Raw genomic sequence first — 20,688 nt, 5'->3', positions numbered from 1 at the left:
TCCTTATTTTGCTTGCAGGAAATCTGTTAGCTTCTTCTTGGCAAAGATGGGATGGCTCTCCAGTTAGATAAGAGCCAAAATGATACATCTCTACCATCTGTTCATTTGACTTTCAGTGAATATGGATTCTGAGTGTCTGTGCCAGAGAATATATGCCTAAGCTCATTATTGTTTAACTTCCATCAAAACCCCGAATACATGATAGCTGCACACAGAACATGTAGTTCATTCATTTTTTTGAGCTAACTTTACCTTTGGATCAGGCCCAGATATCAGAAAGCTGTATCACCTCTGCCCCACCCCATGCACCTGCCCATCATCCTTTTCTGCCCCACTCCCTCCACACCTGTGGGGGCTGAAATCCATGCTAAGTTATGCTTGATATTCCTAAGGAGATGCTACATCAAACAGCCTTATGAGAAACACATTTGCTGCAGAGATGCTGTTGAAGGTGTACCTTTCTCAGGGCTCACTGTACAGCAAGGGGGACGAAGGGCTTCAACCATCCCTGCATTGTAAAAACATCTAGAAATATAGCAAAGTGCCATATTTGTAATGTTTGAATGGTGGCTACATGGGTGTATGTTTTATTATTCTCTGTGCCTTTGCATATTTTTGAACTATTTCATAATAAATATAACATTATTACTGTTGTTATAATGTCACTCAATTTCTTAATGGCCAGAGGTATCCACATTCAAAATCTGATGACCATCCTTCCAGGCATCTCTGTATTAAGTGGGGGTTAAGAACCATGGGTAAACTTCAAAGTGTGACAGACCTGGGTTCCTCTATGCTTTCACTAATACTGCTTTCTAACTTTGGGAGAGTATGTCACACTTTTGCACTTTAGTTTCCACATCCAAAATGGGGTAATAATGGTAGGTATCTGAGAAGGTTTTGGCGGGATTACCGAGAGAATGTGTGTAACATACTTAGCGCCATGCCTAGAACACAGTTAATCATCAATGGACGTGAGCTATTGTCATGTACTATGTGGTATTTCCAGCTTTCTATACCAGTAAATAGAATCTATGGTATATAATAATAAAAAGTAAGAAGAAGATGACTTAGTAAGGAAAATTTAAATTTTCTTGAGGGGCTGGTACATTTTATTCCTGAATTCCAAAAAGTTCAGGGCGAAATTTATGCAAGTGGGTGAGACCTTATGACCTGGAGACTTATGGTCTATTTCCCTCTCATCTTGGGACCCTACTTTGGTGACTTACTTTAATTCTCTCCTTCATTTTATGTACTGCCTGGGAGCCACTTTCCATCCCATGCGCAGCGGGGGTGGGATGAAGGGAAGGGAAGGGGGAAGAAAAGAGCTAGGACAGCAGGAAGGAAGGAAAGTAAGAAGAAAGGATTTGTAACACAAGACTTCGGAATTGTTCATTGTAACGTTCGGTTCTTGGGTTCATGCTAATTGGCCTGATTTTTCACTGCACACAGTACTTGCCACGTGTTTTCTGCCTGCCTGGGGTTTGTTTTCCATTTTGACTGGTGGAAAGCCCTCAGCTGCCATCCCCAGTGCAGCCATGAGTTTTCATAAATGATGCCACTCGAGGTTGTCACGGATTCCTGTTTGCTCTGGTGTCCGATCTTCATTATCTGTGTGGAGATTGGGCACTTTGTTTTTTTGGCAGCCAATGTTTCATCCAAGGTCAATTTCCCTCAAGTGCTCAGCACCACTTCAGACGGTGTGTGCTCACAGAATGCAAACTGATTTGATGTTAGCTTTAGCCAAACCCAGCTAGGGAAGTCAATCTGCTTTTAAAAACACCATAAACACTGATAAACATCACCAAAGCGATGTGTTGTTTGTTCATGGATAAATGTATAGAATTGCACCTTAATTCCAAAGGTCTCATTCTGTAGCCCTTTTAAACTCATCTTCGAATTTGCTTTATTTTGGTTCTTTGATTAGAAGTACATTTTAATTTGAAATTATTTGAATATCTTTGTTATTATATTTCATTATAACTGGGGGATCTCAGAATAGGTTGAGGATATCAGTATATTTCATATTTTTTAAATTAAAAAATGCAAAATATGCAAAAAACTGCAACATATACTTCTAAGAAAAAAGGAGGAAATAGAGAATACCCTAGAGGAAATTAGACCATTTACAATCCCTTCACATGGAAATTATCACGATTAACATTTCATTATATCTCTCCCTACACATTTTTGCGGTTGTAGAAGTTCTCAAGATGGATTAATAGATTGCTTCCAGAAGAAAAAACCTTAGTGTTTTTGGCGTTGTAAAGGTACCCTTGAAATTACATGCTGCTCCACAAGGCCTCCCTGCCTGAAAGATGCAGGACAAGGAGTCTGTCTGACTTATTTTTCCATAAGGAGGAATCGTATCGTTTCTCCCTCTGCCATCTCTACCTTTATTTTCCATCTGAGCTGGACGGAGAGTCTGGGCTGAGAGACCAGAGAACCCAGACCACAAAGTGCTTCCTGTCTGCCTTTCCCCTTGCCTCAAAGCATTGCACAGCCTGTATTTTCATACTCATCACGTTCGCTTTTTCTGGACCTGTGTTCCTATTTTGTTAGAGGAGCCTCCCCAGTTCCTCACTGGGGAGATTTGATTTGATTAGCAGCCATTGGTCCCCCTCCTCCCAAGACAGTGAGCACATGACCCAAGCCAGGCCAATCAGAGACCTTCTCTGGGATTTTAAAATGAGAACAAAGAAAGGAGGACCTTTCTTCTGGTAGCAAACCTGGGAAGACTGGAAGCCCCATATCCCAGTGTCTGTGAAAGGTGGAGCCTGCTGGGAGAGGTACTGATCCAGTTTCCGGGAGAGAGGCAGACGAGCAGAGACAAGGGAGGGGTAGGAGGGAGGGCTGCAGGGAGAGCGGGAGGAAGGGAGCGAGGGGGACACGGAGAGGGAGGGGCTCAGTGGCGTTGTAGTCTTTGCTTTAATCCTCCAGGTACCCTGGATTCTCTCCCCAAATGTTACCTTTCTCTTTCTTAAAGTCCACGACCTGCCCTAGGCATTTTCCCTATGGATGAATTGGTTTTCTGTCCTTTGCAACCACAAGAACCCTGAGCAACAGAACCGGGCAGTCCCCAAGGCCCCCTCTCAGTCCCCAGAACTCCCTGCAGCTCCGGGGCCCTCTGCTATCTAGGGTTCTCTGGCCTTCTGTGCCTCCAAACCCTGAAGTCTTAAAACAGTCCACACCTCTGCCCTTGCTCTGGGCAAACTCTAATCCCTGGGGTGGGCAGCAGCTCTGATTAAGTTGATATTTGTTCTTAAAGAGTTGTTGGTTGCAAAGAACCCCCAGTTGGTGGAATGTGCCAGAATGGGGACCAACTTAAACCTGTCCTTACTCTAGACTTTCACTGTGGGAAATATACCCAGGAATGGAATCATTTAGCCCATCACCTCTTACTCTCTCCTCCCAGCCACCCTTTGTCATCTTTGCATATGGTTCCACAACCCACAGGGCTCCATCCTAGCCAGCAAGGCCTTTTCCTGGTGAGAGTGAGAGGTAATCCTGCATGATTCTAGAGCTGTGGGGATCTCCTCCATTGTACTGGCCTTAAAACCAATCGTTGAGCTCTTTTGAACTTTAAATATTATTTCACAATGTTAAAATGGCAAGATAAATCGCTTTAAAAGAGGTGACAGATGGTGTGGCTTAAAATGAGAGAATGTTTCTAATCAAAAGCTAACAAACACAATGTTGATAAAATGGTGCAAAACCATCCTAATCCTGTAATGGTGTGAACTGTACTAATCCTGACATTGCTGGCTTTTTTGAATAAACCTTGAATTTTGGTTGGAGACAGTCTTGATTTACCCAATGCATAATTTGCAGCACCTAATACGTGCCAGGCACTGCGCTAGGCTCAGGCCCTCTGTCTGTCACTGTGAAGTAACCTATTCACACCACATCTGATGGACTGCATGACAAGCTGTAACCGCACCTTGTCATTTTCCTAGGAAACACGTCTCCTTAAAATACCTCCAGCATTTACGGCTAAAGGCCAAACGTAAACTCCCTATCAAGTTACGAATTTGACATCCACCAGTGCTCAAAAAGAGGCTGTGCCTTTTCTTTGCAACCTGAACTTCCCACAGCAACCAGCCGAATCTGAATGAGGTCTTAGGGGCTGCTGAATGCCTGCCAAATGACACTCCACTTTACTGACAAAACAGCGTCCCCCTGCTGTTCCTTCTCCTGACAGGTATCTGTTTTGAAGCCCTTCTAGAGAATGCGGTGGCAGTTCCCATCCTTGATCTTCTGGCTTAGTTCCCAGGGAGACCTCCTCATGCTATGTTTTATTCATGGTGTCTTGCAGGCTGGTGTCTTCATTGTAAAAGTCGGTGGTGGGGGTCGGGACAATCAATGAACCTGAAATAACATTTGACTGCCACAATAGAACCGTCCCTTTGTGTGCTGAGAGCCTACAACCCCAGTCTGAGATTCTGGGGGAGGTTTGTGTTTTGGGGATTCCTAAGCATCCACAGAGAAATAAAAATATAGTTATGCACATTGTGTTGGAGTAGTGAAAAAGTAGGTCAGATAGGCCAAAATAACCTTTGCTAGGAAACATGATAAGCTTCAGATATCTGAGAGCATGGAGAAAAAAAGACTGTGGGATGGATAGAAACAGCAGACTGATGGATGTGTGGGCCTAAAAGTGGGAAAGCTACGAAGACGTCACAGAGTGCACATTTATTCCACCTTCTCCCCGACAAATTTCTTTACCATAAACTCCATCATTGTCTTTCTGTAAGAACAATCTGTCTTTCACTAGTCAGGAATTTGTAGAAGAAACCGTAATAGGCGTCTCTTCCGCCTGCCCCAACCACCCCAAACCAAACCAAACCCAGTCAATGGCCAAGTGCGACGGAGGAGATTAAGACCCTCTGTCGTATACGGTGGATATGCGTGCGCACACATACCTTAAGGATCACCGTCTTCTCGTGCCGGGTGAGGTTAACATTGTGGGGTTGTCCATTGGCCATGTTCCTGTGCTCTACATCAATATTATAGGGCTCCCTGGTGCCGCCCAGGTTGTACCGAATCTGTAAGCTTCCTATGGAAGGAAAAGAGAAGAATTTCAGTAATTTCTTCCCTTTATGTTTCATTACAAGGTCACTTCCCCCACTCCTTGATGCTTAGGTTTCCATTAAACTCTGCTCCTTCCCTTGATAGCCATTAATTCCACTGCCATTCTAAATTCTGGTTCACTAGCTCAGAAGGGAAAGAGCAGCAGACACATGTGCATTTACAATCCACCAACAACGAGCCGTCAGTGGCTATCATCTCAGAATTGAAGCACCAAATGGTATAAATGATCCAACCTGGGATTACGCCGGGGAAGGAAGAATGAGAACATCTACAATATGGGACCGTGGAGATGCCTGCAGGCCTTGCATAATACTAGGTGAAATAAAAAATAAATGCAGGATGCAGGGATGGTCTCATGCCATTCAGCAATGTGTGACATTTGGTGTATAAAAGAATCATGAGCATGCAATATTAAAAATAAACATAATTTACAGAAGACAAGCACATGGGATTTGGGGTGGCTTCAGTGAGGCCAAGAAAGCAATGTGTTTTGTTCTAAGGTTAGAGACCACCCCCCCGAATCTGAATGTGCAGTGAAGGAGAAGCTGGGCTTCCTGGGTGGCCGAGTCTCGCCGCCTCTCAGTTATGGTTCACTTTGCCTCAACAAAGTATTCTCTTCTTCCTCTTGCTTGCTTCTTGCCAGTAATGACAAACAATATTGAAAACGATGAATATTCTAAACCTTGCTTTTAATTAATCTGCCCAGCAAACATAACTTGTATTTACTGATGATTTTTAAAGACATCGATTTTTCATCTCATTTTTTACTCAAATTGGAATCCTTACGTTAATAGCTTTTGACATCTTCAGAGCTTAAAAATGGAGCCAGTCATCTAGCAGGAGTTTGACCAACTGTAAATCACCTCATAGATTCTTTTATTTATTTATTTATTTATTTTGGTATCATTAATATACAATTACATGAGCAACATTGTGCCTACTAGCTTTCCCCCATTATCAAGTCCCCACCATATACCCCATTACAGTCACTGTCCATCAGCATAGTAGGATGGTATAGAGTCACTGGTTGTCTTCTCTGTGCTATACTGCCTTCCCCCTGCCCCCTGCTACATTATGTGTGTTAATTGTAATGCCCCTTATTCCCCTTCTCCCTCCCTTCCCACCCACCCTCCCCAGTCCCTTTCCCTTTGGTAACTATTAGTCCATTCTTGGGTTCTGTGAGTCTGCTGCTGTTTTGTCCCTTCAGTTTTTGCTTTGTTCTTATGCTCCACAGATGAGTGAAATCATTTAGTACTTGTCTTTCTCCACCTGGCTTATTTCACTGAGCATAATACCCTCCAGCTCCATCCATGTTGTTGCAAATGGTAGGATTTGTTTTCTTCTTACGGTTGAATAATACTCCATTGTGTATATGTACCACATCTTCTTTATCCATTCATGTACTGATGGACACTTAGGTTGCTTCCATTTCTTGGCTATTGTAAATAGTGCTGCGATAAACAGGGGTGCATGTCTTTTTGAGAGTGGGAAACTGCATTGTTAGGGTAAATTCCTAGGAGTGGAATTCCTGGGTCAAATGGTTATTTCTATTTTTAGTTTTTTGAGGAACCTCCATACTGCTTTCCACAATGGTTGAACTAATTTACATTCCCACTGGCAGTGTAGGAGGGTTCCCCTTTCTCCACATCCTCGCCAGCATTTGTTGTTCCTATTCTTTTCTATGTTGGCCATCCTTACTGGTGTGAGGTGATATCTCATTGTGGTTTTAATTGGCATTTCCCTGATAATTAGCGATGGGGAGCATCTTTTCATGTGTCTGTTGGCCATCTGAATTTCTTCTTTGGAGAAGTGTCTGTTCAGATCCTCCACCCATTCTTTAATAGGGTTACTTGCTTTTTTGGGTGTTGAGGCGTATGAGTTCTTTATATATTTTGGGATGTTAACCCCTTGTTGGATCTGTCATTTACAAATATATTCTCCCATACTGTAGGATGCCTTTTTGTTCCACTGATGGTGTTCTTTGCTGTACAGAAGCTTTTTAGCATGGTGTAGTCCCATTTTTTCATTTTTTATTTTGTTTCCCTTGTTCAAGGATATGTGTTCAGGAAAAAGTTGCTCATGTTTATATTTAAGAGATTTTTGCCTATGTTTTCTTCTAAGAATTTTATGGTTTCATGACTTACATTCAGGTCTTTAATCCATTTTGAATTTACTTTTGTGTGTGGGGTTAGACAATAATCCAGTTTCATTCTCTTGCATGTAGCTGTCCAGTTTTGCCACACCTCATAGATTCTTTGTTGCCTCCTTCATTTTCCTTGTAGAGAACAAAACTGATGTTCTGATTTTTAAGTTGTGAAATGAAACACAATAATTAAAACTTAGAAAGTAAAGAGAAAAGTAAAATAAAATAAAAGTTGCTGGAAATCCCACCACCTAGAGATAATACCTGAAGTATCTGGCAGTATCTCCCTCCAGATATTTCTCCTGCCCTTGCAGATACATATACAAATAATGCAAATTGTTTCTAAATGTTGCCTTTCCTTATTCACGGAGTCTAGTATTACACATGCCATTTAACTACTGCGCTAGGTTCCTGGAATTGAATTCATTAGACTAATCAGCATTAACTGTATTTCCTATTCCTGCTTTCTGAACAAACTGGACAAACCTTCACTATTTGAGTTTCTCCTCACTTAGTGTTTAACCCTGGATTCCTTTGCTCACAGCCTCTCCACCAGGCCTTGCTGACTTTCCTCTCCTGAGTGTGTCTGCACTCTCCGTGACCACAGGCCTCCACAGCACCTAGAAGGTCTCGTGGGAATCCCGGCCTGTCCTGCTTCACAAAGATCGCTCCGGACCTCATTTCGCTCCCAGGCGAGGCCCCTCTTTCTCTGCTCTCCCTCACTACTAATCCCGTGGAAGGAGGTGTCTTATTGGCACCCCAGTGTGACATATGCAAAACCAAACTCATTCTCCCCCCAAAAGTATCCCACTGCAATTTTCCACATTTCAGTCAATGGCCGTATCATCCTTCAGGTGATTCCTGCCAAAGGCCCCAACTGCCCTCTTTCCCCTCTTTCCCTCTGTAACTCACACGATCTGCCAGCGCATCTGGGCTCTGTGTTCAAAATACACACTGAGTCTTTCAACTTTTCATCAGCTTTATTTCTACTCCCGGACCAAGCTGCCATCATCTTTGGCCTGGGTTATTGTGCTAGCCTCATACTAACTAACCTTCCTGCTTTTGTCCCTGCCCTTCTCCCCCCACCCGACACTGTCCCTGCCCCTCACAGACTGTGTCCTCTGCATGCAGCAGTGGGAGCGGTCCTCTGCTCAGAGCCCTCCCCAGGCTTCCTCTGTCAGTTAGAGTAAGAATCAAAGACTTCATCCCGGCTCATCAGGCCCCACCTGATCCCCTCCCCTCTCTACCGTCTCTGACACTCAGCTCCTTGCTGACTCCTCACCTGGCCTCCTTGGTGTTTCCCAGAATCGAGCATGTTCCTGCCTCAGGACCTTTGCACTTACTGGTTCTTCTGCTTAGGATGCTCATTCCCCAGTGATCTGTATGGCTGACTCCTCACCTCCTTTAAGTCTTGGTTCAAACGTTGTCTTCTCAGTGATTATTTCTGTGACTTCCTCACTAATAGCAGAAGTCACCCTCTCCATTCCCTTGGCCAAGCCCTCTCTTTTCTGCCTTATTTTTCTCCCATGATAGTTCTTGCTATACAATACCTACACATTGCACTTAATTTGTTTCTTTTCTGTCTTCTCCTGCTCAGTTGTTAGCTCTATGAGAACAATATTTTATTTATATTCTTTATGACTTTATTACCAATGTCTAGAATAAGGTCTGATATTTAGTAGGTGTTTAGTAGGTGTTGAATAAATATTTGTTGAATGAATGAATGATGGTCTCCTTGTTTCTGTGCTTTTTTTCTTCCCAATGATTTTCTTTTTTGGCAGAGATCTTTTCAAAATGTGTAATTGATTATTTCACTGGTTCACTTAAAACTCTTCAAAGCCTTCATTTGCTCATAGAATGAAGACATACATTCTTATATAGCTGACGATGCCCTATCTGATTCGAATTGTGCCTATTAACTTTATTTTCAAATCATGCCATTTACTCTCCTCCTCTTCACATTGAAGCTACCTTGGTCTTCTCTTCCTCCTTAGAAAATGCAATTCTCCTTCATTCCTCAGGACCTTAGAATATGCTGTGCCTGGTTCCTAAGCTGTTTTTCTCCCTACCCCTCAGTGTTTTACCGTATTTTTTCCCTTTACCTTAATAGCAGAAAAATCATCTATTGTTTAGGAGTAGAGGGGATGATCAGGCAGTTGTTTGGCAACATGCAGAAAAAACGAGTTGATTGTCTTGAATTTTTATTCTCTACTTCTTGTGCTTTGACCTTGTATAATCAAAAGTTAGTTTTCTTAAATATATAGCTAAATTCATTCATCATTTACATATTCATTTCTTCAGAACACATTTATTTAGTGCCTGCACAAAGTCCTGTTGAACCCAAATTTTCGAGGTCTGAAATTGTGGGTTGGCTGGCTGGCTATAAGGGTAAAATTGACTTCTAATACAGACATCCATCCCCCACCCTTAGTGTGGGCCGGGCCTGTGCCTGCACCTGGAGGTACAAAGAGAAGGAAGACAGGGCTCTGACCTTGAGGGCTAGAGGTCAGAGGAATCAGTAATTATGCAAAAAACCGGACATTCTCCTCCCTCAAAAACTGTCTCTTTGTCATCGGTCCTTTTATGTTCCCCAGCCCATTAAAATCAGTATTATGTTGTTTTCTTTTTTCTTTTTTCTGGCTTTCTTGGACTGTGTAAATATGATTTAAAATTTCCATAACTGCCTCACTTAATGGCAACCTAAATGATTTGCTTTCAGAAAGTAAAAACGAGTTGGAACTTTAAATTTATATATAGTGGATATATAGTGGATACCTATAAGCAATAATGGCAAGATTCTTGAGCAATAAAATTTAAATGATATATCTGTTCCTTTCAAATAATAGCATAAGAGAACCACTAAATGATGGTAGGAAGAATATTAATATTTTCCATTAAAATAAAGTATTATTAAAATGGGGGAATACTTCACTTCCTGCATCTCATGCTCATCTCCCAAGTGAATTAAAGCAGTTCTGAGGGACTGCTCTTTTATTGGCTGCAGCAAATAATGTGCTCAACAGATTTATTCTCTCTGGTCATCACTATTATCATCAGCAAACACTCTCGGTGCACCCATTGTAGGCAGGCGGCGTAGCACCGAGGGCTTTACATCTCGCTGGGGAGACAGGGCATATTTATAACAAATACGGATAACAACACGGTGCACTAAGTGCCAAACAAATGACATAGAAAAAGAGGGTAGCAGGAGTTTAAAGTAGGGAGAAGTCATTGAAAGGAGGTGAGACTTGGCTCTAGAATGAAAGGCAGGTTTCAGACTAAAGAGGAAGATGGAGCATTTGCAGATAAGGGAACATGGTGTGTAGCAACACAGAAGCCCGCGAAGCACGTGGCCAAAAAAGCCCCTCGAAAAGCAAGGGGAGGGCCACGTGGTACCAAATATGTGGCAGAATGAGGGTTTAATCAGTGGACTCTGGATGATAACCATTAACACTCACACAGGGTCCGCAGATGTGGCCTGCAGACTGTATGCACACTGTAGGGCAATTTATGCTTATTAACTCATTTGACTTTCACAACCCTCCTGTGAGGGAGTCGCAATTTTACAGATGAGAAAATTGAGGCAAGGAGCAGCTAACTGATTGCCCCAGATCACCCAAAACACGGAAGGATCCTGACCCAGACATTCTGTTTCTGCACTCTGAGCCCTTGGTCTTGACTGGAAGGGTGCAGGATTCTGGAATTCTCCCATTATGCGGAGGAGGGCTCTGCCGATCGCATTCTCAGGGGGACTGTGAAGAAAGGAGACTTCCTCTGGCTGTCGTGGGGTGGAGCAAGGTGCAGTGACTGGACGCAGGGTGCTTCCCGGCGGACGTGCTGAGGCCCCTGAGGGGTAATGGGGCCCCCAGGCCATGGGTCCTCTCAGACCTCAGAAGACCTGCAGAAGGCCGGGGCGCCGGGAGCTCCTGGCTGGCGGCCTCCCAAACATAACGGCCTCCATCTCCCCAAGTGAAGGCTAGTACATTCACATGTAAGAGGGAGCGGGACGGAGCATTTGTGACCGACACCAGGCTTGTGAATTCAGGTGTCTGAGGGGGCAGCACTGTCGGAACAAGAGGGTCCTGAGGAGGGGCTGGTTCTGGGAAACATGATGACAAGACAGCTTTCAGTATGTTATGTTTGGGGTGCCAGGGCATTTAGAGTTAAGACTTGCTAGTTTGTTTGCTTGTTCCTGATATTTTGGCAAAGTCCTTATTGATTTTTTTCCTGAATGAATTCCTCAAATTTTTCCAACTTTAAATCTCAAGTAATAAAAGGTGCAGGATTTAAAGTGTGAAAAGACCAAGTTTTCATCAGGAGTTTGAAGATGGCCTTGCAATAATGAGAAAGCAAGCAACCAGTTACACTTTCCAAATGCACTGAGAGTGTTCTAGAGAATTCTGCAGTCCAGAGAGAGGGGTGGAGAACTCTGGGCCTGGAAGCAGACACCTGGGTTTGGAAAATCTGGTTTTACCATCACTGGCTGAGTGTGCAAAGTCACTTAACCTTTCTGTACCTCCAGTTCTGCCATCTGTAGAAAGGGGGTAAGAATGGTGTCTACATCACAGAATTGTGGGGCTCATAGGAATTAATGCATATGAAAAACTTAGTATAGCTTCAGGCATCCTTAACTCATAGCTATTAATACAGAATTGATGGATCAAAACCCTTGCACATGGCAAATGCCCACAAACACAAGCACGAATGCTCATGGGCATGAATGTGGGCTGTGAGAATGTGAGTTATTGCATCTAGTTGAGGGCTAAATTTTAACGTGGCAGAGACTTGAGGAGTAGATAATACAGCATCTACCGGAGCATGTTCATTAAATTCTTGACAAGCTAAATGTTTAGAACCACCCTCTCTGCACCCTGAGACGCTGGGACATATGGGTGGAGAACATCGATGGATTAAATGTCTATTTATCCTGATCCAAGAGAAATAAACTTAACTCGTGAACTCCTGGTAAGCAGAGGCTATAAATGTTTTTCTTCTGTTTCCTCACTTACTGATTTATTAATTATTTTTTCTGATTAGAACAGTGACACTTGATCACTGGGAGAATTTGGCATGTATAGGAGGGTATTACGAGGAACAAGTCAACAATTCAAATAGAAACTTTGTGCTCACATTATTGCTCTTTTTTTCTATCCATATTTTTTACAGGGCTAAGCTGATATTGTACAGTGAAGGCTCAATCTTGCTTTTTTTTTTTGGTTTAACAGTATTTTACATAAAATTTTTCCCCCATAACTCTCCATCAATATTCTCAATGAATACACAATATCCCATAAAATGGTGACTCCTTCATTTCATACATTTTACTGAAGTTGAACTTCTAGGTCCTTCCTAATTCTTGTCTTCATAAATAACACTGTGACGAACATCTTCATGTTGTGTCTTTGTGTTCTGGCTTATTTCTTTGGGAGTAATTTCTGAAAGGGAAAATCCAAGAGAACACCTGTCTCCCAAACACCACTCCCCCACCCATCTTTTTAAGCAATAGTGCATTGCCCAGAGAAGAAGTTTCAGAATTTACTGTTTTAAAACTCAAGCTGAGTTGGGTTAATGATAATAATTTTTGGCTCCCATAGAAGAAAAACTTGATCCTGAAGATGCTACAGCACTGAATAAGCATTGAAAAACAAGAAAATGTAGGCAATGGGCAAGGTAACCTCCACATTTTCAGCCCATGTGATTCCTCCAGGAAATGAAGGAGAAAGACTTGCTCCTTGATACATCGAAACTATTTTTAGTCGTAAAAAATGATCTTCTTAAAACTTTAAGTGTCTTAGAACTCACATTTTCAGAGAGGAAATAGACCTCTTGATGTCTGGCATGTTTCTACATTTCAGGACTGCCTAGACTTCTCTCCGAGGTCCAAGCCCAGTGGATACTCTTACCAGGTTGCCTGTTTTGGCCTCACTGGCCTTCTCTGGCTCAATCTCAATGTGCCTCTGGAGATCAAGATGGTCCCAGATATTACAAGTGTAAATATGCTCCTGCTTTAGGCAACCCTTATGCCAGGGAGATATTTTATGGATGTAAAATTCTGAGAGTATTTAGGAATGAAAATATCTCCAGTTTTCTGTTTCTACTGAAAATTCATACATTCTTTAGGAACCTACCGATACATTATTATAAATCAGGATAATCCACTGATTTATATTAAATTAATTTACCTCTTCAAAGCTCGTCTCTGTTTAGTACAGAAGTGAATATATGTATTTGACAGGAATGAAAAATCATTACACACAAGAAGCCATCTTGTATTTATGCAATGTGAGCCTTGTAGAGAACTGAGCAATGTGACCTCTGTAACAGTCTATAAGGCACTCAATGCGCAAAGTTGCTTTCTTGGCTCTCACACTGGAAATGACATTAAAGAAGGTTAGACGACTCGCTCAACATCCTGGGGAATAAAGGACAAGCCAAGAACAATCTAGTAAGAATCTTGCTAGAACATTCTGTTCACCCGAGAGTAAATGGAGAAAGGCTGGGGATCCCTGTCCTTACCGGTGGGTTTGATGAGCACTGCCAGGAAGTCGGTGGTGAAAGAGCTGATGTAGAGGAGGATGCAGGGCGCCTTGGTGGTGCTGAAGCTAAAGTGAACCTCCTCACGGGCCAGGTCCGGGGGCGCGGACTGCTGCTCCGGGGACTTCTCGGACCTACCGCCCGATTCTCTGGCACCGACTCCTGACGCCTGGAAGTTATAGCGCAGCCACATCCCCTCTTCAAAAAATGCACCGACATCTATTGGAAAGGGAAGAGAAACTTGAGAAAGGAGGAGAAGTCTGATGCTGCTAGCGCCAGCAGATTAAACGTGGCAGGCTGTTAATTCTGCGGTGGCCTCTAAGGCAGTTCGCGGAGGGCAGACCCTGGCTCCAGAAGGGCGATCGGCTGGGCGCACTTCTACACAGCTGGACCTTACTTTATCAACACAATCTATCAGAAGAGACAAAAGAAAAAAAAGAAGAAGAAAAAGCATGTGACAGAATAAGGAGACCTGTAAACTTAAAAAAATAGTAGAACTTAAGTAAAAAATGAAAAATGGGAAAAATTAAGAGTAAAAATTAAGTAAAAAAGGTGGTACAATTAAATAAAAATTTAAACAAAATGGTGAAAATTAAATCATACCAGAAAAATTTCATGTTGCATACTCAGACCAAATAACTAATTAAGGCTGAAGAGGAATCCTGACGATACAAGCGGCGTTAAGACTTGACCAACCGGTTGACGGGGCTCAGGGGCTTCCTCGCTGAGCCTGGAGATGTTCGGGGTGTTCACGCAGGAACGCCCTTGACTGAGCCCGGCTCGGGCCTGGAGGCTTCGCAGATGGTGTTCAATCCGAACACGTGAAGGGAGAGAGAAGGGGGCTCAGATTTGGCGCCGCCATTGATTAGCTGTGTGGCCTTATGGGGAGTTACTCAACCAACTTCTCTAGGCCTCAGTATTTTATGTGTGAAAGGGAGAAAACAGAATTGCACAAGAAAATGTAAAGAAATCAGCACAGAATACGTCGTACCTACTGTTATTATTATTAGAAATTAGAAGGAAGGTCCCAAGCCATGCACCTGTGTTTTCCTGTGGCCTAATCTGTGCTCCCTGGTTTTTAATCACTTCCTAGCAGATGAGCTCCTGCCGCAAGTTCCCCCACTGTTTGCCCCCTGACCCCCGTGTTCTAACGCCGCCTCCTAACTCACCGGGAAAGGCTGAGGCGCCCTATCAAGGTTTGGTCTGCAGAGTTACTGTTTATTTGCCATGTGCACATGTCCTTCCGCAAGCAGACAGGCTGGCGTACCTGGCGGAGCAGGTAGCTTAGCAGCCCCGTCAGGGGGAGACGTGACGCATTTCTCAGCTAAAGAGGCGATGATCAGATGATCATTCCAAGGCAGATCATGAAAGGAAATTTGGAAAAACTAAGGATTTTAGATAAACAAACCAAAAAAATATGCCACAGAGAATACTCGTGGTGTATTTTAGAGTTGCTGTTAAAAAGCTTTATGGATTCATGTCAGTTTTGGAGGAAGGAATATACCATGCTTGAAAGTGTTGGGTCTGGAACCAGGTCATAAACCAACTGTTAAAGCAGGGCCGGGAGCGCAGTGAACCATCTAAGTTTTGCAGTGGCAGATTTACAGATGTCAATTCACTGTTTTGGATAGTTTTAAGGAAATGCCAAACCAGGGTAGTGTAATATCATTTAGGGAAGTAATACTTCCATCCTTTCTGAATGAATAATTAAACTAACACTTATTTAACAAGCCTTAAATAACATTTTTCCTCACTAAATGACCAAAAAGTATTGATTCAGAATGCTTCCTTTTTCCCTTCTGCTAGAAACCCCTTGCTGCCCTCCAAAGCTCTCTTCTGACTCTTCCCAGCTACCCGGATCCTGAAAGCTCTGCACAGCTACTCTGTGATCCCAAAGGAACTGCTGAGGAGCAGCCACTGCACTAGAGGAGGCACAGGCCTCCTGGTCACTAAACCTTTCATGGCTGAAACCCATTGCCCAGAATGGTCACTGTCATCAGCTGCTTTGTAATGAATTATCTTGTAATAAAGGTAAGTGAATGTTACCCAGCTCTGCTCCCGGAGAACCTGGACACCCTCATCTGCTTGCATCCCAATTCTGCACGGGGCTGGTTCCTTCCAGGGTGATCTGCAAGGCCAGCCCTGGTTAAACGTGCTTCCTGCTGTGTTCCCAAGGTCCCGCTTTCCTGAAATACACCAGCTTCTCTCCCAGTCTTACACTGGCAAGCTCTGCCCTCTCTCCCCAAAGCACACATCTCTGAATTTCCCTCCTGAATTTTTTATTGTTTGTTTGATGTTTCCTTCAACTTACTCTAATCATTTTGGACTCAAAACGTTGGAGCCAGGATGGGTTAACATTCACCTCTATTGGTTCTGTTTCCCAAGTGAATACTTGCGCATTGTAACTTTCTCACCATTTCTTTCTAAAGGCCAGGGTACTTCCAGGTCAGTTTCTATGTAATAAGCTTCAAGTGTCTGAATTCGCACAAAGGAAAAAATGTCAAAGAAAAATCTCTCAGGTTCAGCCTGAATGGCATGTGCTGCCCAAGGGACACAAGTGTCAAGTAGATCACCTTACACACATCAATAAGCTAGATGGACTATGTTGACTGACTAGGAGCCAGGGGGCCTTCTTGCTTGGAGTGTAGGAGCCAGTAGCACTGAACAACTTTACTCGAGTCTTAAACAGGAAGAGAGTTTGCATCTAGAATTTCCAGGGGGCATGCTTCTGAAATTGTGTTAACAAGCATTACTGGCATATACGGCAGTCAACAGATCAGAACGTTTCAGGGAAAGCAAGCGAGACGAGGCCCCCACCAAAGCACATGTCCTCTGAGGCACATCATGTGGTCCACGTGGCGGGCAGGAGTCAAAGGTGTGGGTTTAGTCCTGCCTCTGCCAACAATTAGCTCTATGTCCCTGGTCGGGCAAGTCATTTAATTGCTGCGGGCTTTAAATCGTTCCCATCTCAAAGAAACCCTCCCTTGAACTTAATTTTCCTCTGGCTAGCAAGCAGTCTTTTTCACATATTCTCTAAAGTATTCATGAAGTCTCCTTCATTGCAGGGTGGTGAAGAGCAGCCCCCAGGCCACGTGGGGCCAGTGAAGCCAAGGGAAGAGGATTTTATAAGGAGGAACTGGTCAAGGTGAGAATGCTGTTCAGGGATCCAGTTAGGCTTCCCTTCAGAGGGAAAATTCCAGGAGCCCTCTAGTCTGCATTCTTATGTCCTCAGGGGTTTTATCTGTTTCCATTCATGAGATTAAGTTGCGCTCACCAAGATCACCAGGAACTTCCTAATCACCAAGCTGAAACACAATTTCTGTCCTCGTTTGGCTGACTTGACACTGGGTGCCTCTGAAACTCTCTGGTTCTCCTTTTGCCTTTTTTGATGCTTCTCGCCAGTCCTCTTCCCTGGCTCTTCTTCCTTGGCTTCTGCTGAAAATGTTGGTACACTGAGGCTTTACGTTCAGCCAGACGGTCTTTCCTGAACCCCGCTCCTTGAAAGCCTCATCTCCATCGTCCCCCACCAGCAGCCTACAGGGAGGTTCCGCCTGGTTCTGCCTTGGAAAAATCAAACTCAAGACATACAGAGCCGAATTCGTGATTGTGTGCAGATCCATTCCTCTCCCTGGATGCTCTGCTTTGATGAGTGACAGCCTATCCATCTGGCTACGCAGAGGCAGACAGCCAGGGGTCAACCTGATCCCTGTCTCCATGGCCTCATAACTGTCCCTTGAATTTGTCCTCTGTCACGCCTTTATTCAGGCACTCAGGTCTCACTGTGACAACTGCAGACACTCCCTAAAGGGTGTCTGCTGATGGATCTCTTATTTTCGATCTTTTAGAGTGACCTTCCTTATATACTAGTATGAGCAGTGTTGCTCCTAAACTTAAATTGCATCCCTTCTCTTAAGACTTGGGATATCATGAGGAGAGGGGAGGGTGTCACTGGATACATTTCAGAGAACCTGTAAATCTTATGAAGTTTCAGGCAAAAGTAAGTGGGTATGACTTTTTCTGGGGAGAGGGCAAGTAGTTTTAATGAGATTTTATGACTCCACGTGGCAAAGTTGAAGGGAAAATGATAAAAATTAACTCACTCATATTTACTCAAAACAGATACAGTGAGATGCTCAGTGCAGCTAGGCTCTGTGCTAGATGCCACTGCACCTCCCGGGCTGACCTACGTCACCCTCATCACGCGGACCTGCCCTTTCTCAGCCGCACCCCCTGTCTGCATACACCCCTAAGGTCTGGCCACACAGGCTTCCTTGCTTCTCGCACTTGGTCTCCTTCCCCTCCTTCTCTCACCTGCCCTTCCATTCTGTTCCTCAGTCATCTTCCCACAGGGGCAAGTGCCATCTCCGTCCCTCATTGCCACATGCAGTGTTGAGAGGGCCTCCTTCAGAACCCTCTGTGCAATTTGTTACAACTTTAGTCCAGAAAGTGTAACCTTGTTTGTTTTTAATTTAGTAAACATTCCTTGGAATCTTAGCATAGGGAAGGCCCAGGCTGATGACAGGGCAAACGCGATGAAGGCACTTCTCTGCAGGAGCCCACGTGTTGTCAGCAGGGAGAACAAACATCATCAGGATGTGGTGTGCGACCCAGAATAACAGAAGGCGTAGAAAGAAATAGCAGGGGAAGAGACAGATGGGCTCTTTCTGTGGGTGGGGTGTGGCAATGTTTGGATTTCTTTCCTAAGAAGGTGGCTCTGAGTTGGGTGCTGATAAATCTGCAACGTGGACGAGGCAGGCTGGGGCACACCGAGCAGGCAAACAGCATGAGCAAAGGCATGGAAGAGTGGTGTTCAGCAAATTATGTCAAAGCTTCTCAAACTTGGCTGTGCTTTAAAAAAATATATATGTCTGAGGTGAACTCTCACAACTGGTCTGGGGAAAGGCCTGCCTGTTGGCAAATGTCACCTTTTTCTCATATTCCTCTAGTGGGCTGGCAGGGTTCAGGACTGCTGCTCTGGGGGTTTGGGTACAACATTATACTAAATGTGGGGTGATCCATGCCAGGAGATGCTGCCGGAAAGGAAGGCAGGATGGAGGCTATGAAGGTTCTTTAGTCACTTATTTTTAGAAAGTTTAGAAGAACAATATACTTTGAAATATTTTCAAATTTACGGAAGAGTTGCAAGATCAGTACAAAGAACTCCCATAGCCTACACATCCAGATTCCCTAATTTGTAACATTTCGCCACATTCCTCTGTGTGATATATATATATATATACATATATAAAGACCAATTCCTGAACCATTGGAGAGCAAGCTGATGTCATCAGGGCAACATTATTACACTAATACAACACTATTGTCCCATTTCTGGAAAAAACTCAAAAACATATGCACACACAAATAGTTCTGGGAAAACCATTTGGAGGCTATATATATGTGTGCATATATATATTTCCATGTAGAAAGCTTTTGCAAATAAGAGGCGACACAGTGGGCCCACCACCACCTCCTCCACACTGGGAAGGGCAGGGAAGGGGAAGCCCCTGAGGAAGAGAAGGTCGGGAGGTGAGAGCCTTGTTTACGCACCTAGCAGCTCACTAGATTGTGAGCTTTTGAGGGTAAGACCTTTGTTTTGTAACCTCAGCCCTGACCCCAGCCAAAACACAATAAATATTTGTTGAATTGAGCTGAACTGAACTTGAATTTTTTTTTAAGTAACAGAATACATATTCAACTAGTTGGTCCACACTGACCTTTCTTAGTTGACATTTTTCATTTTCATTCCCTTTGTGGGCTTCTTGAGAAATGCCATCCCATGAACTTAGATTTTATCGTTAATTAAAATAGCATTTTATTAATGATAGTGTTATGAGATGCGTTTAGAATAATACAGCCAAAAGAATTAAATGACTTACAGTTGAACAGATGTTCTTAATTTTTACTCCTTTTTCTTCCTTTTATTGGCTTAGTAAACTGGAACGTATTTTGACAGATTGGTCAATTGCTTGAACAGCTTTAACAGATAAAGTTGTCTCCAAATGCCTCATTCTCATTTTACTTCTGCTCTGCTAGCTTCATAGTTTGCCATGAAGCAGTGGCTTTTGGGAATTAAATTATTTGTTTAATTATTTATTTGTAGAATTATGTAATTACTTGGTTTTTGTTTCTTTCCCAGATAGGAGGGTATTTTTGCCCATTCTGTTGATACAAAGCAAGTTCCTACATTTTAGCTCAATACTTAACACTGAACATTCCATATTTTCTTTGCCCAGCTGATCTGACTAGCTAAATAGAATTCTTGGCCATAAGGGTTCTTGAGGACAAGTGCTGTTTTTAATTCACTGTTGTAGCCCTGGAATCTAGTAAAAAGAGGCATTTGTAGAAAGTTTGTTGATTCAGTGAGTAAACTCCTGAACTGGAGCCAGATATGCATTTACATGTCATAAGGAAGTGAGCTTTTATTGATTTCCTGCTATGTGTCAGTCATCATAGGCAATTTTCTTGTATTACCTTATTTACTTAAATTACTCAACAGCAACACTTCTGGAATAGATATATTATCATCCCCGTTTTACAGATGAGCTAACTGAGGCTTATGAGAATAGTTTGCTCAAGGTCACCCTCTGAATCAGAGAGGGAGAGTCACATACAGATTTTCCGGACTTCAAAGCCCATGCCCTTTGCGCTCCCCAGCCGTGCTTGTGCAAGTTACAGTTGTTTTCATAGAAAGCCACAAAGTGATTTGTTTACCAGTTTCCTCTTTGGAAATTTAAAAAGGAAACTAGTTACCATGTAACCACTGGTTGTTTATTACTTGCAAACATAAAATCATAATTTATTCTTTACGGTACTGAAATTCTATTTTCTCTACAAGCTAAGACCTTAATAGAAAAGAACAACCAGAAAACCCACCACTGTTCTATTACTTATGATAAACTTTGTTAATATTAGAGCAA

General features: G+C 43.1%; 1 protein-coding gene across 1 annotated transcript in view; it reads right to left on the bottom strand.

The window, feature by feature from the left end:
* Positions 1-20,688, bottom strand: part of CNTNAP2 (contactin associated protein 2) — a 1,980,972-nt gene that overhangs the window by 137,033 nt on the left and 1,823,251 nt on the right. The window contains exons 21-22 of the mRNA XM_057504985.1: positions 13,751-13,987; positions 4,923-5,056 (exon numbers count right to left, since the gene is read on the bottom strand). Coding sequence (XP_057360968.1) covers positions 4,923-5,056; positions 13,751-13,987 — 371 coding nt within the window. The remainder of the gene's footprint in view (positions 1-4,922; positions 5,057-13,750; positions 13,988-20,688) is intronic.

The sequence above is a fragment of the Manis pentadactyla genome, chromosome 7 (assembly GCF_030020395.1).
Source record: "Manis pentadactyla isolate mManPen7 chromosome 7, mManPen7.hap1, whole genome shotgun sequence".
NCBI lineage: Eukaryota > Metazoa > Chordata > Mammalia > Pholidota > Manidae > Manis > Manis pentadactyla.
The sequence above is the reverse complement of the archived record's forward strand: the minus strand, read 5'-3'. Positions and strand labels throughout refer to the sequence as shown.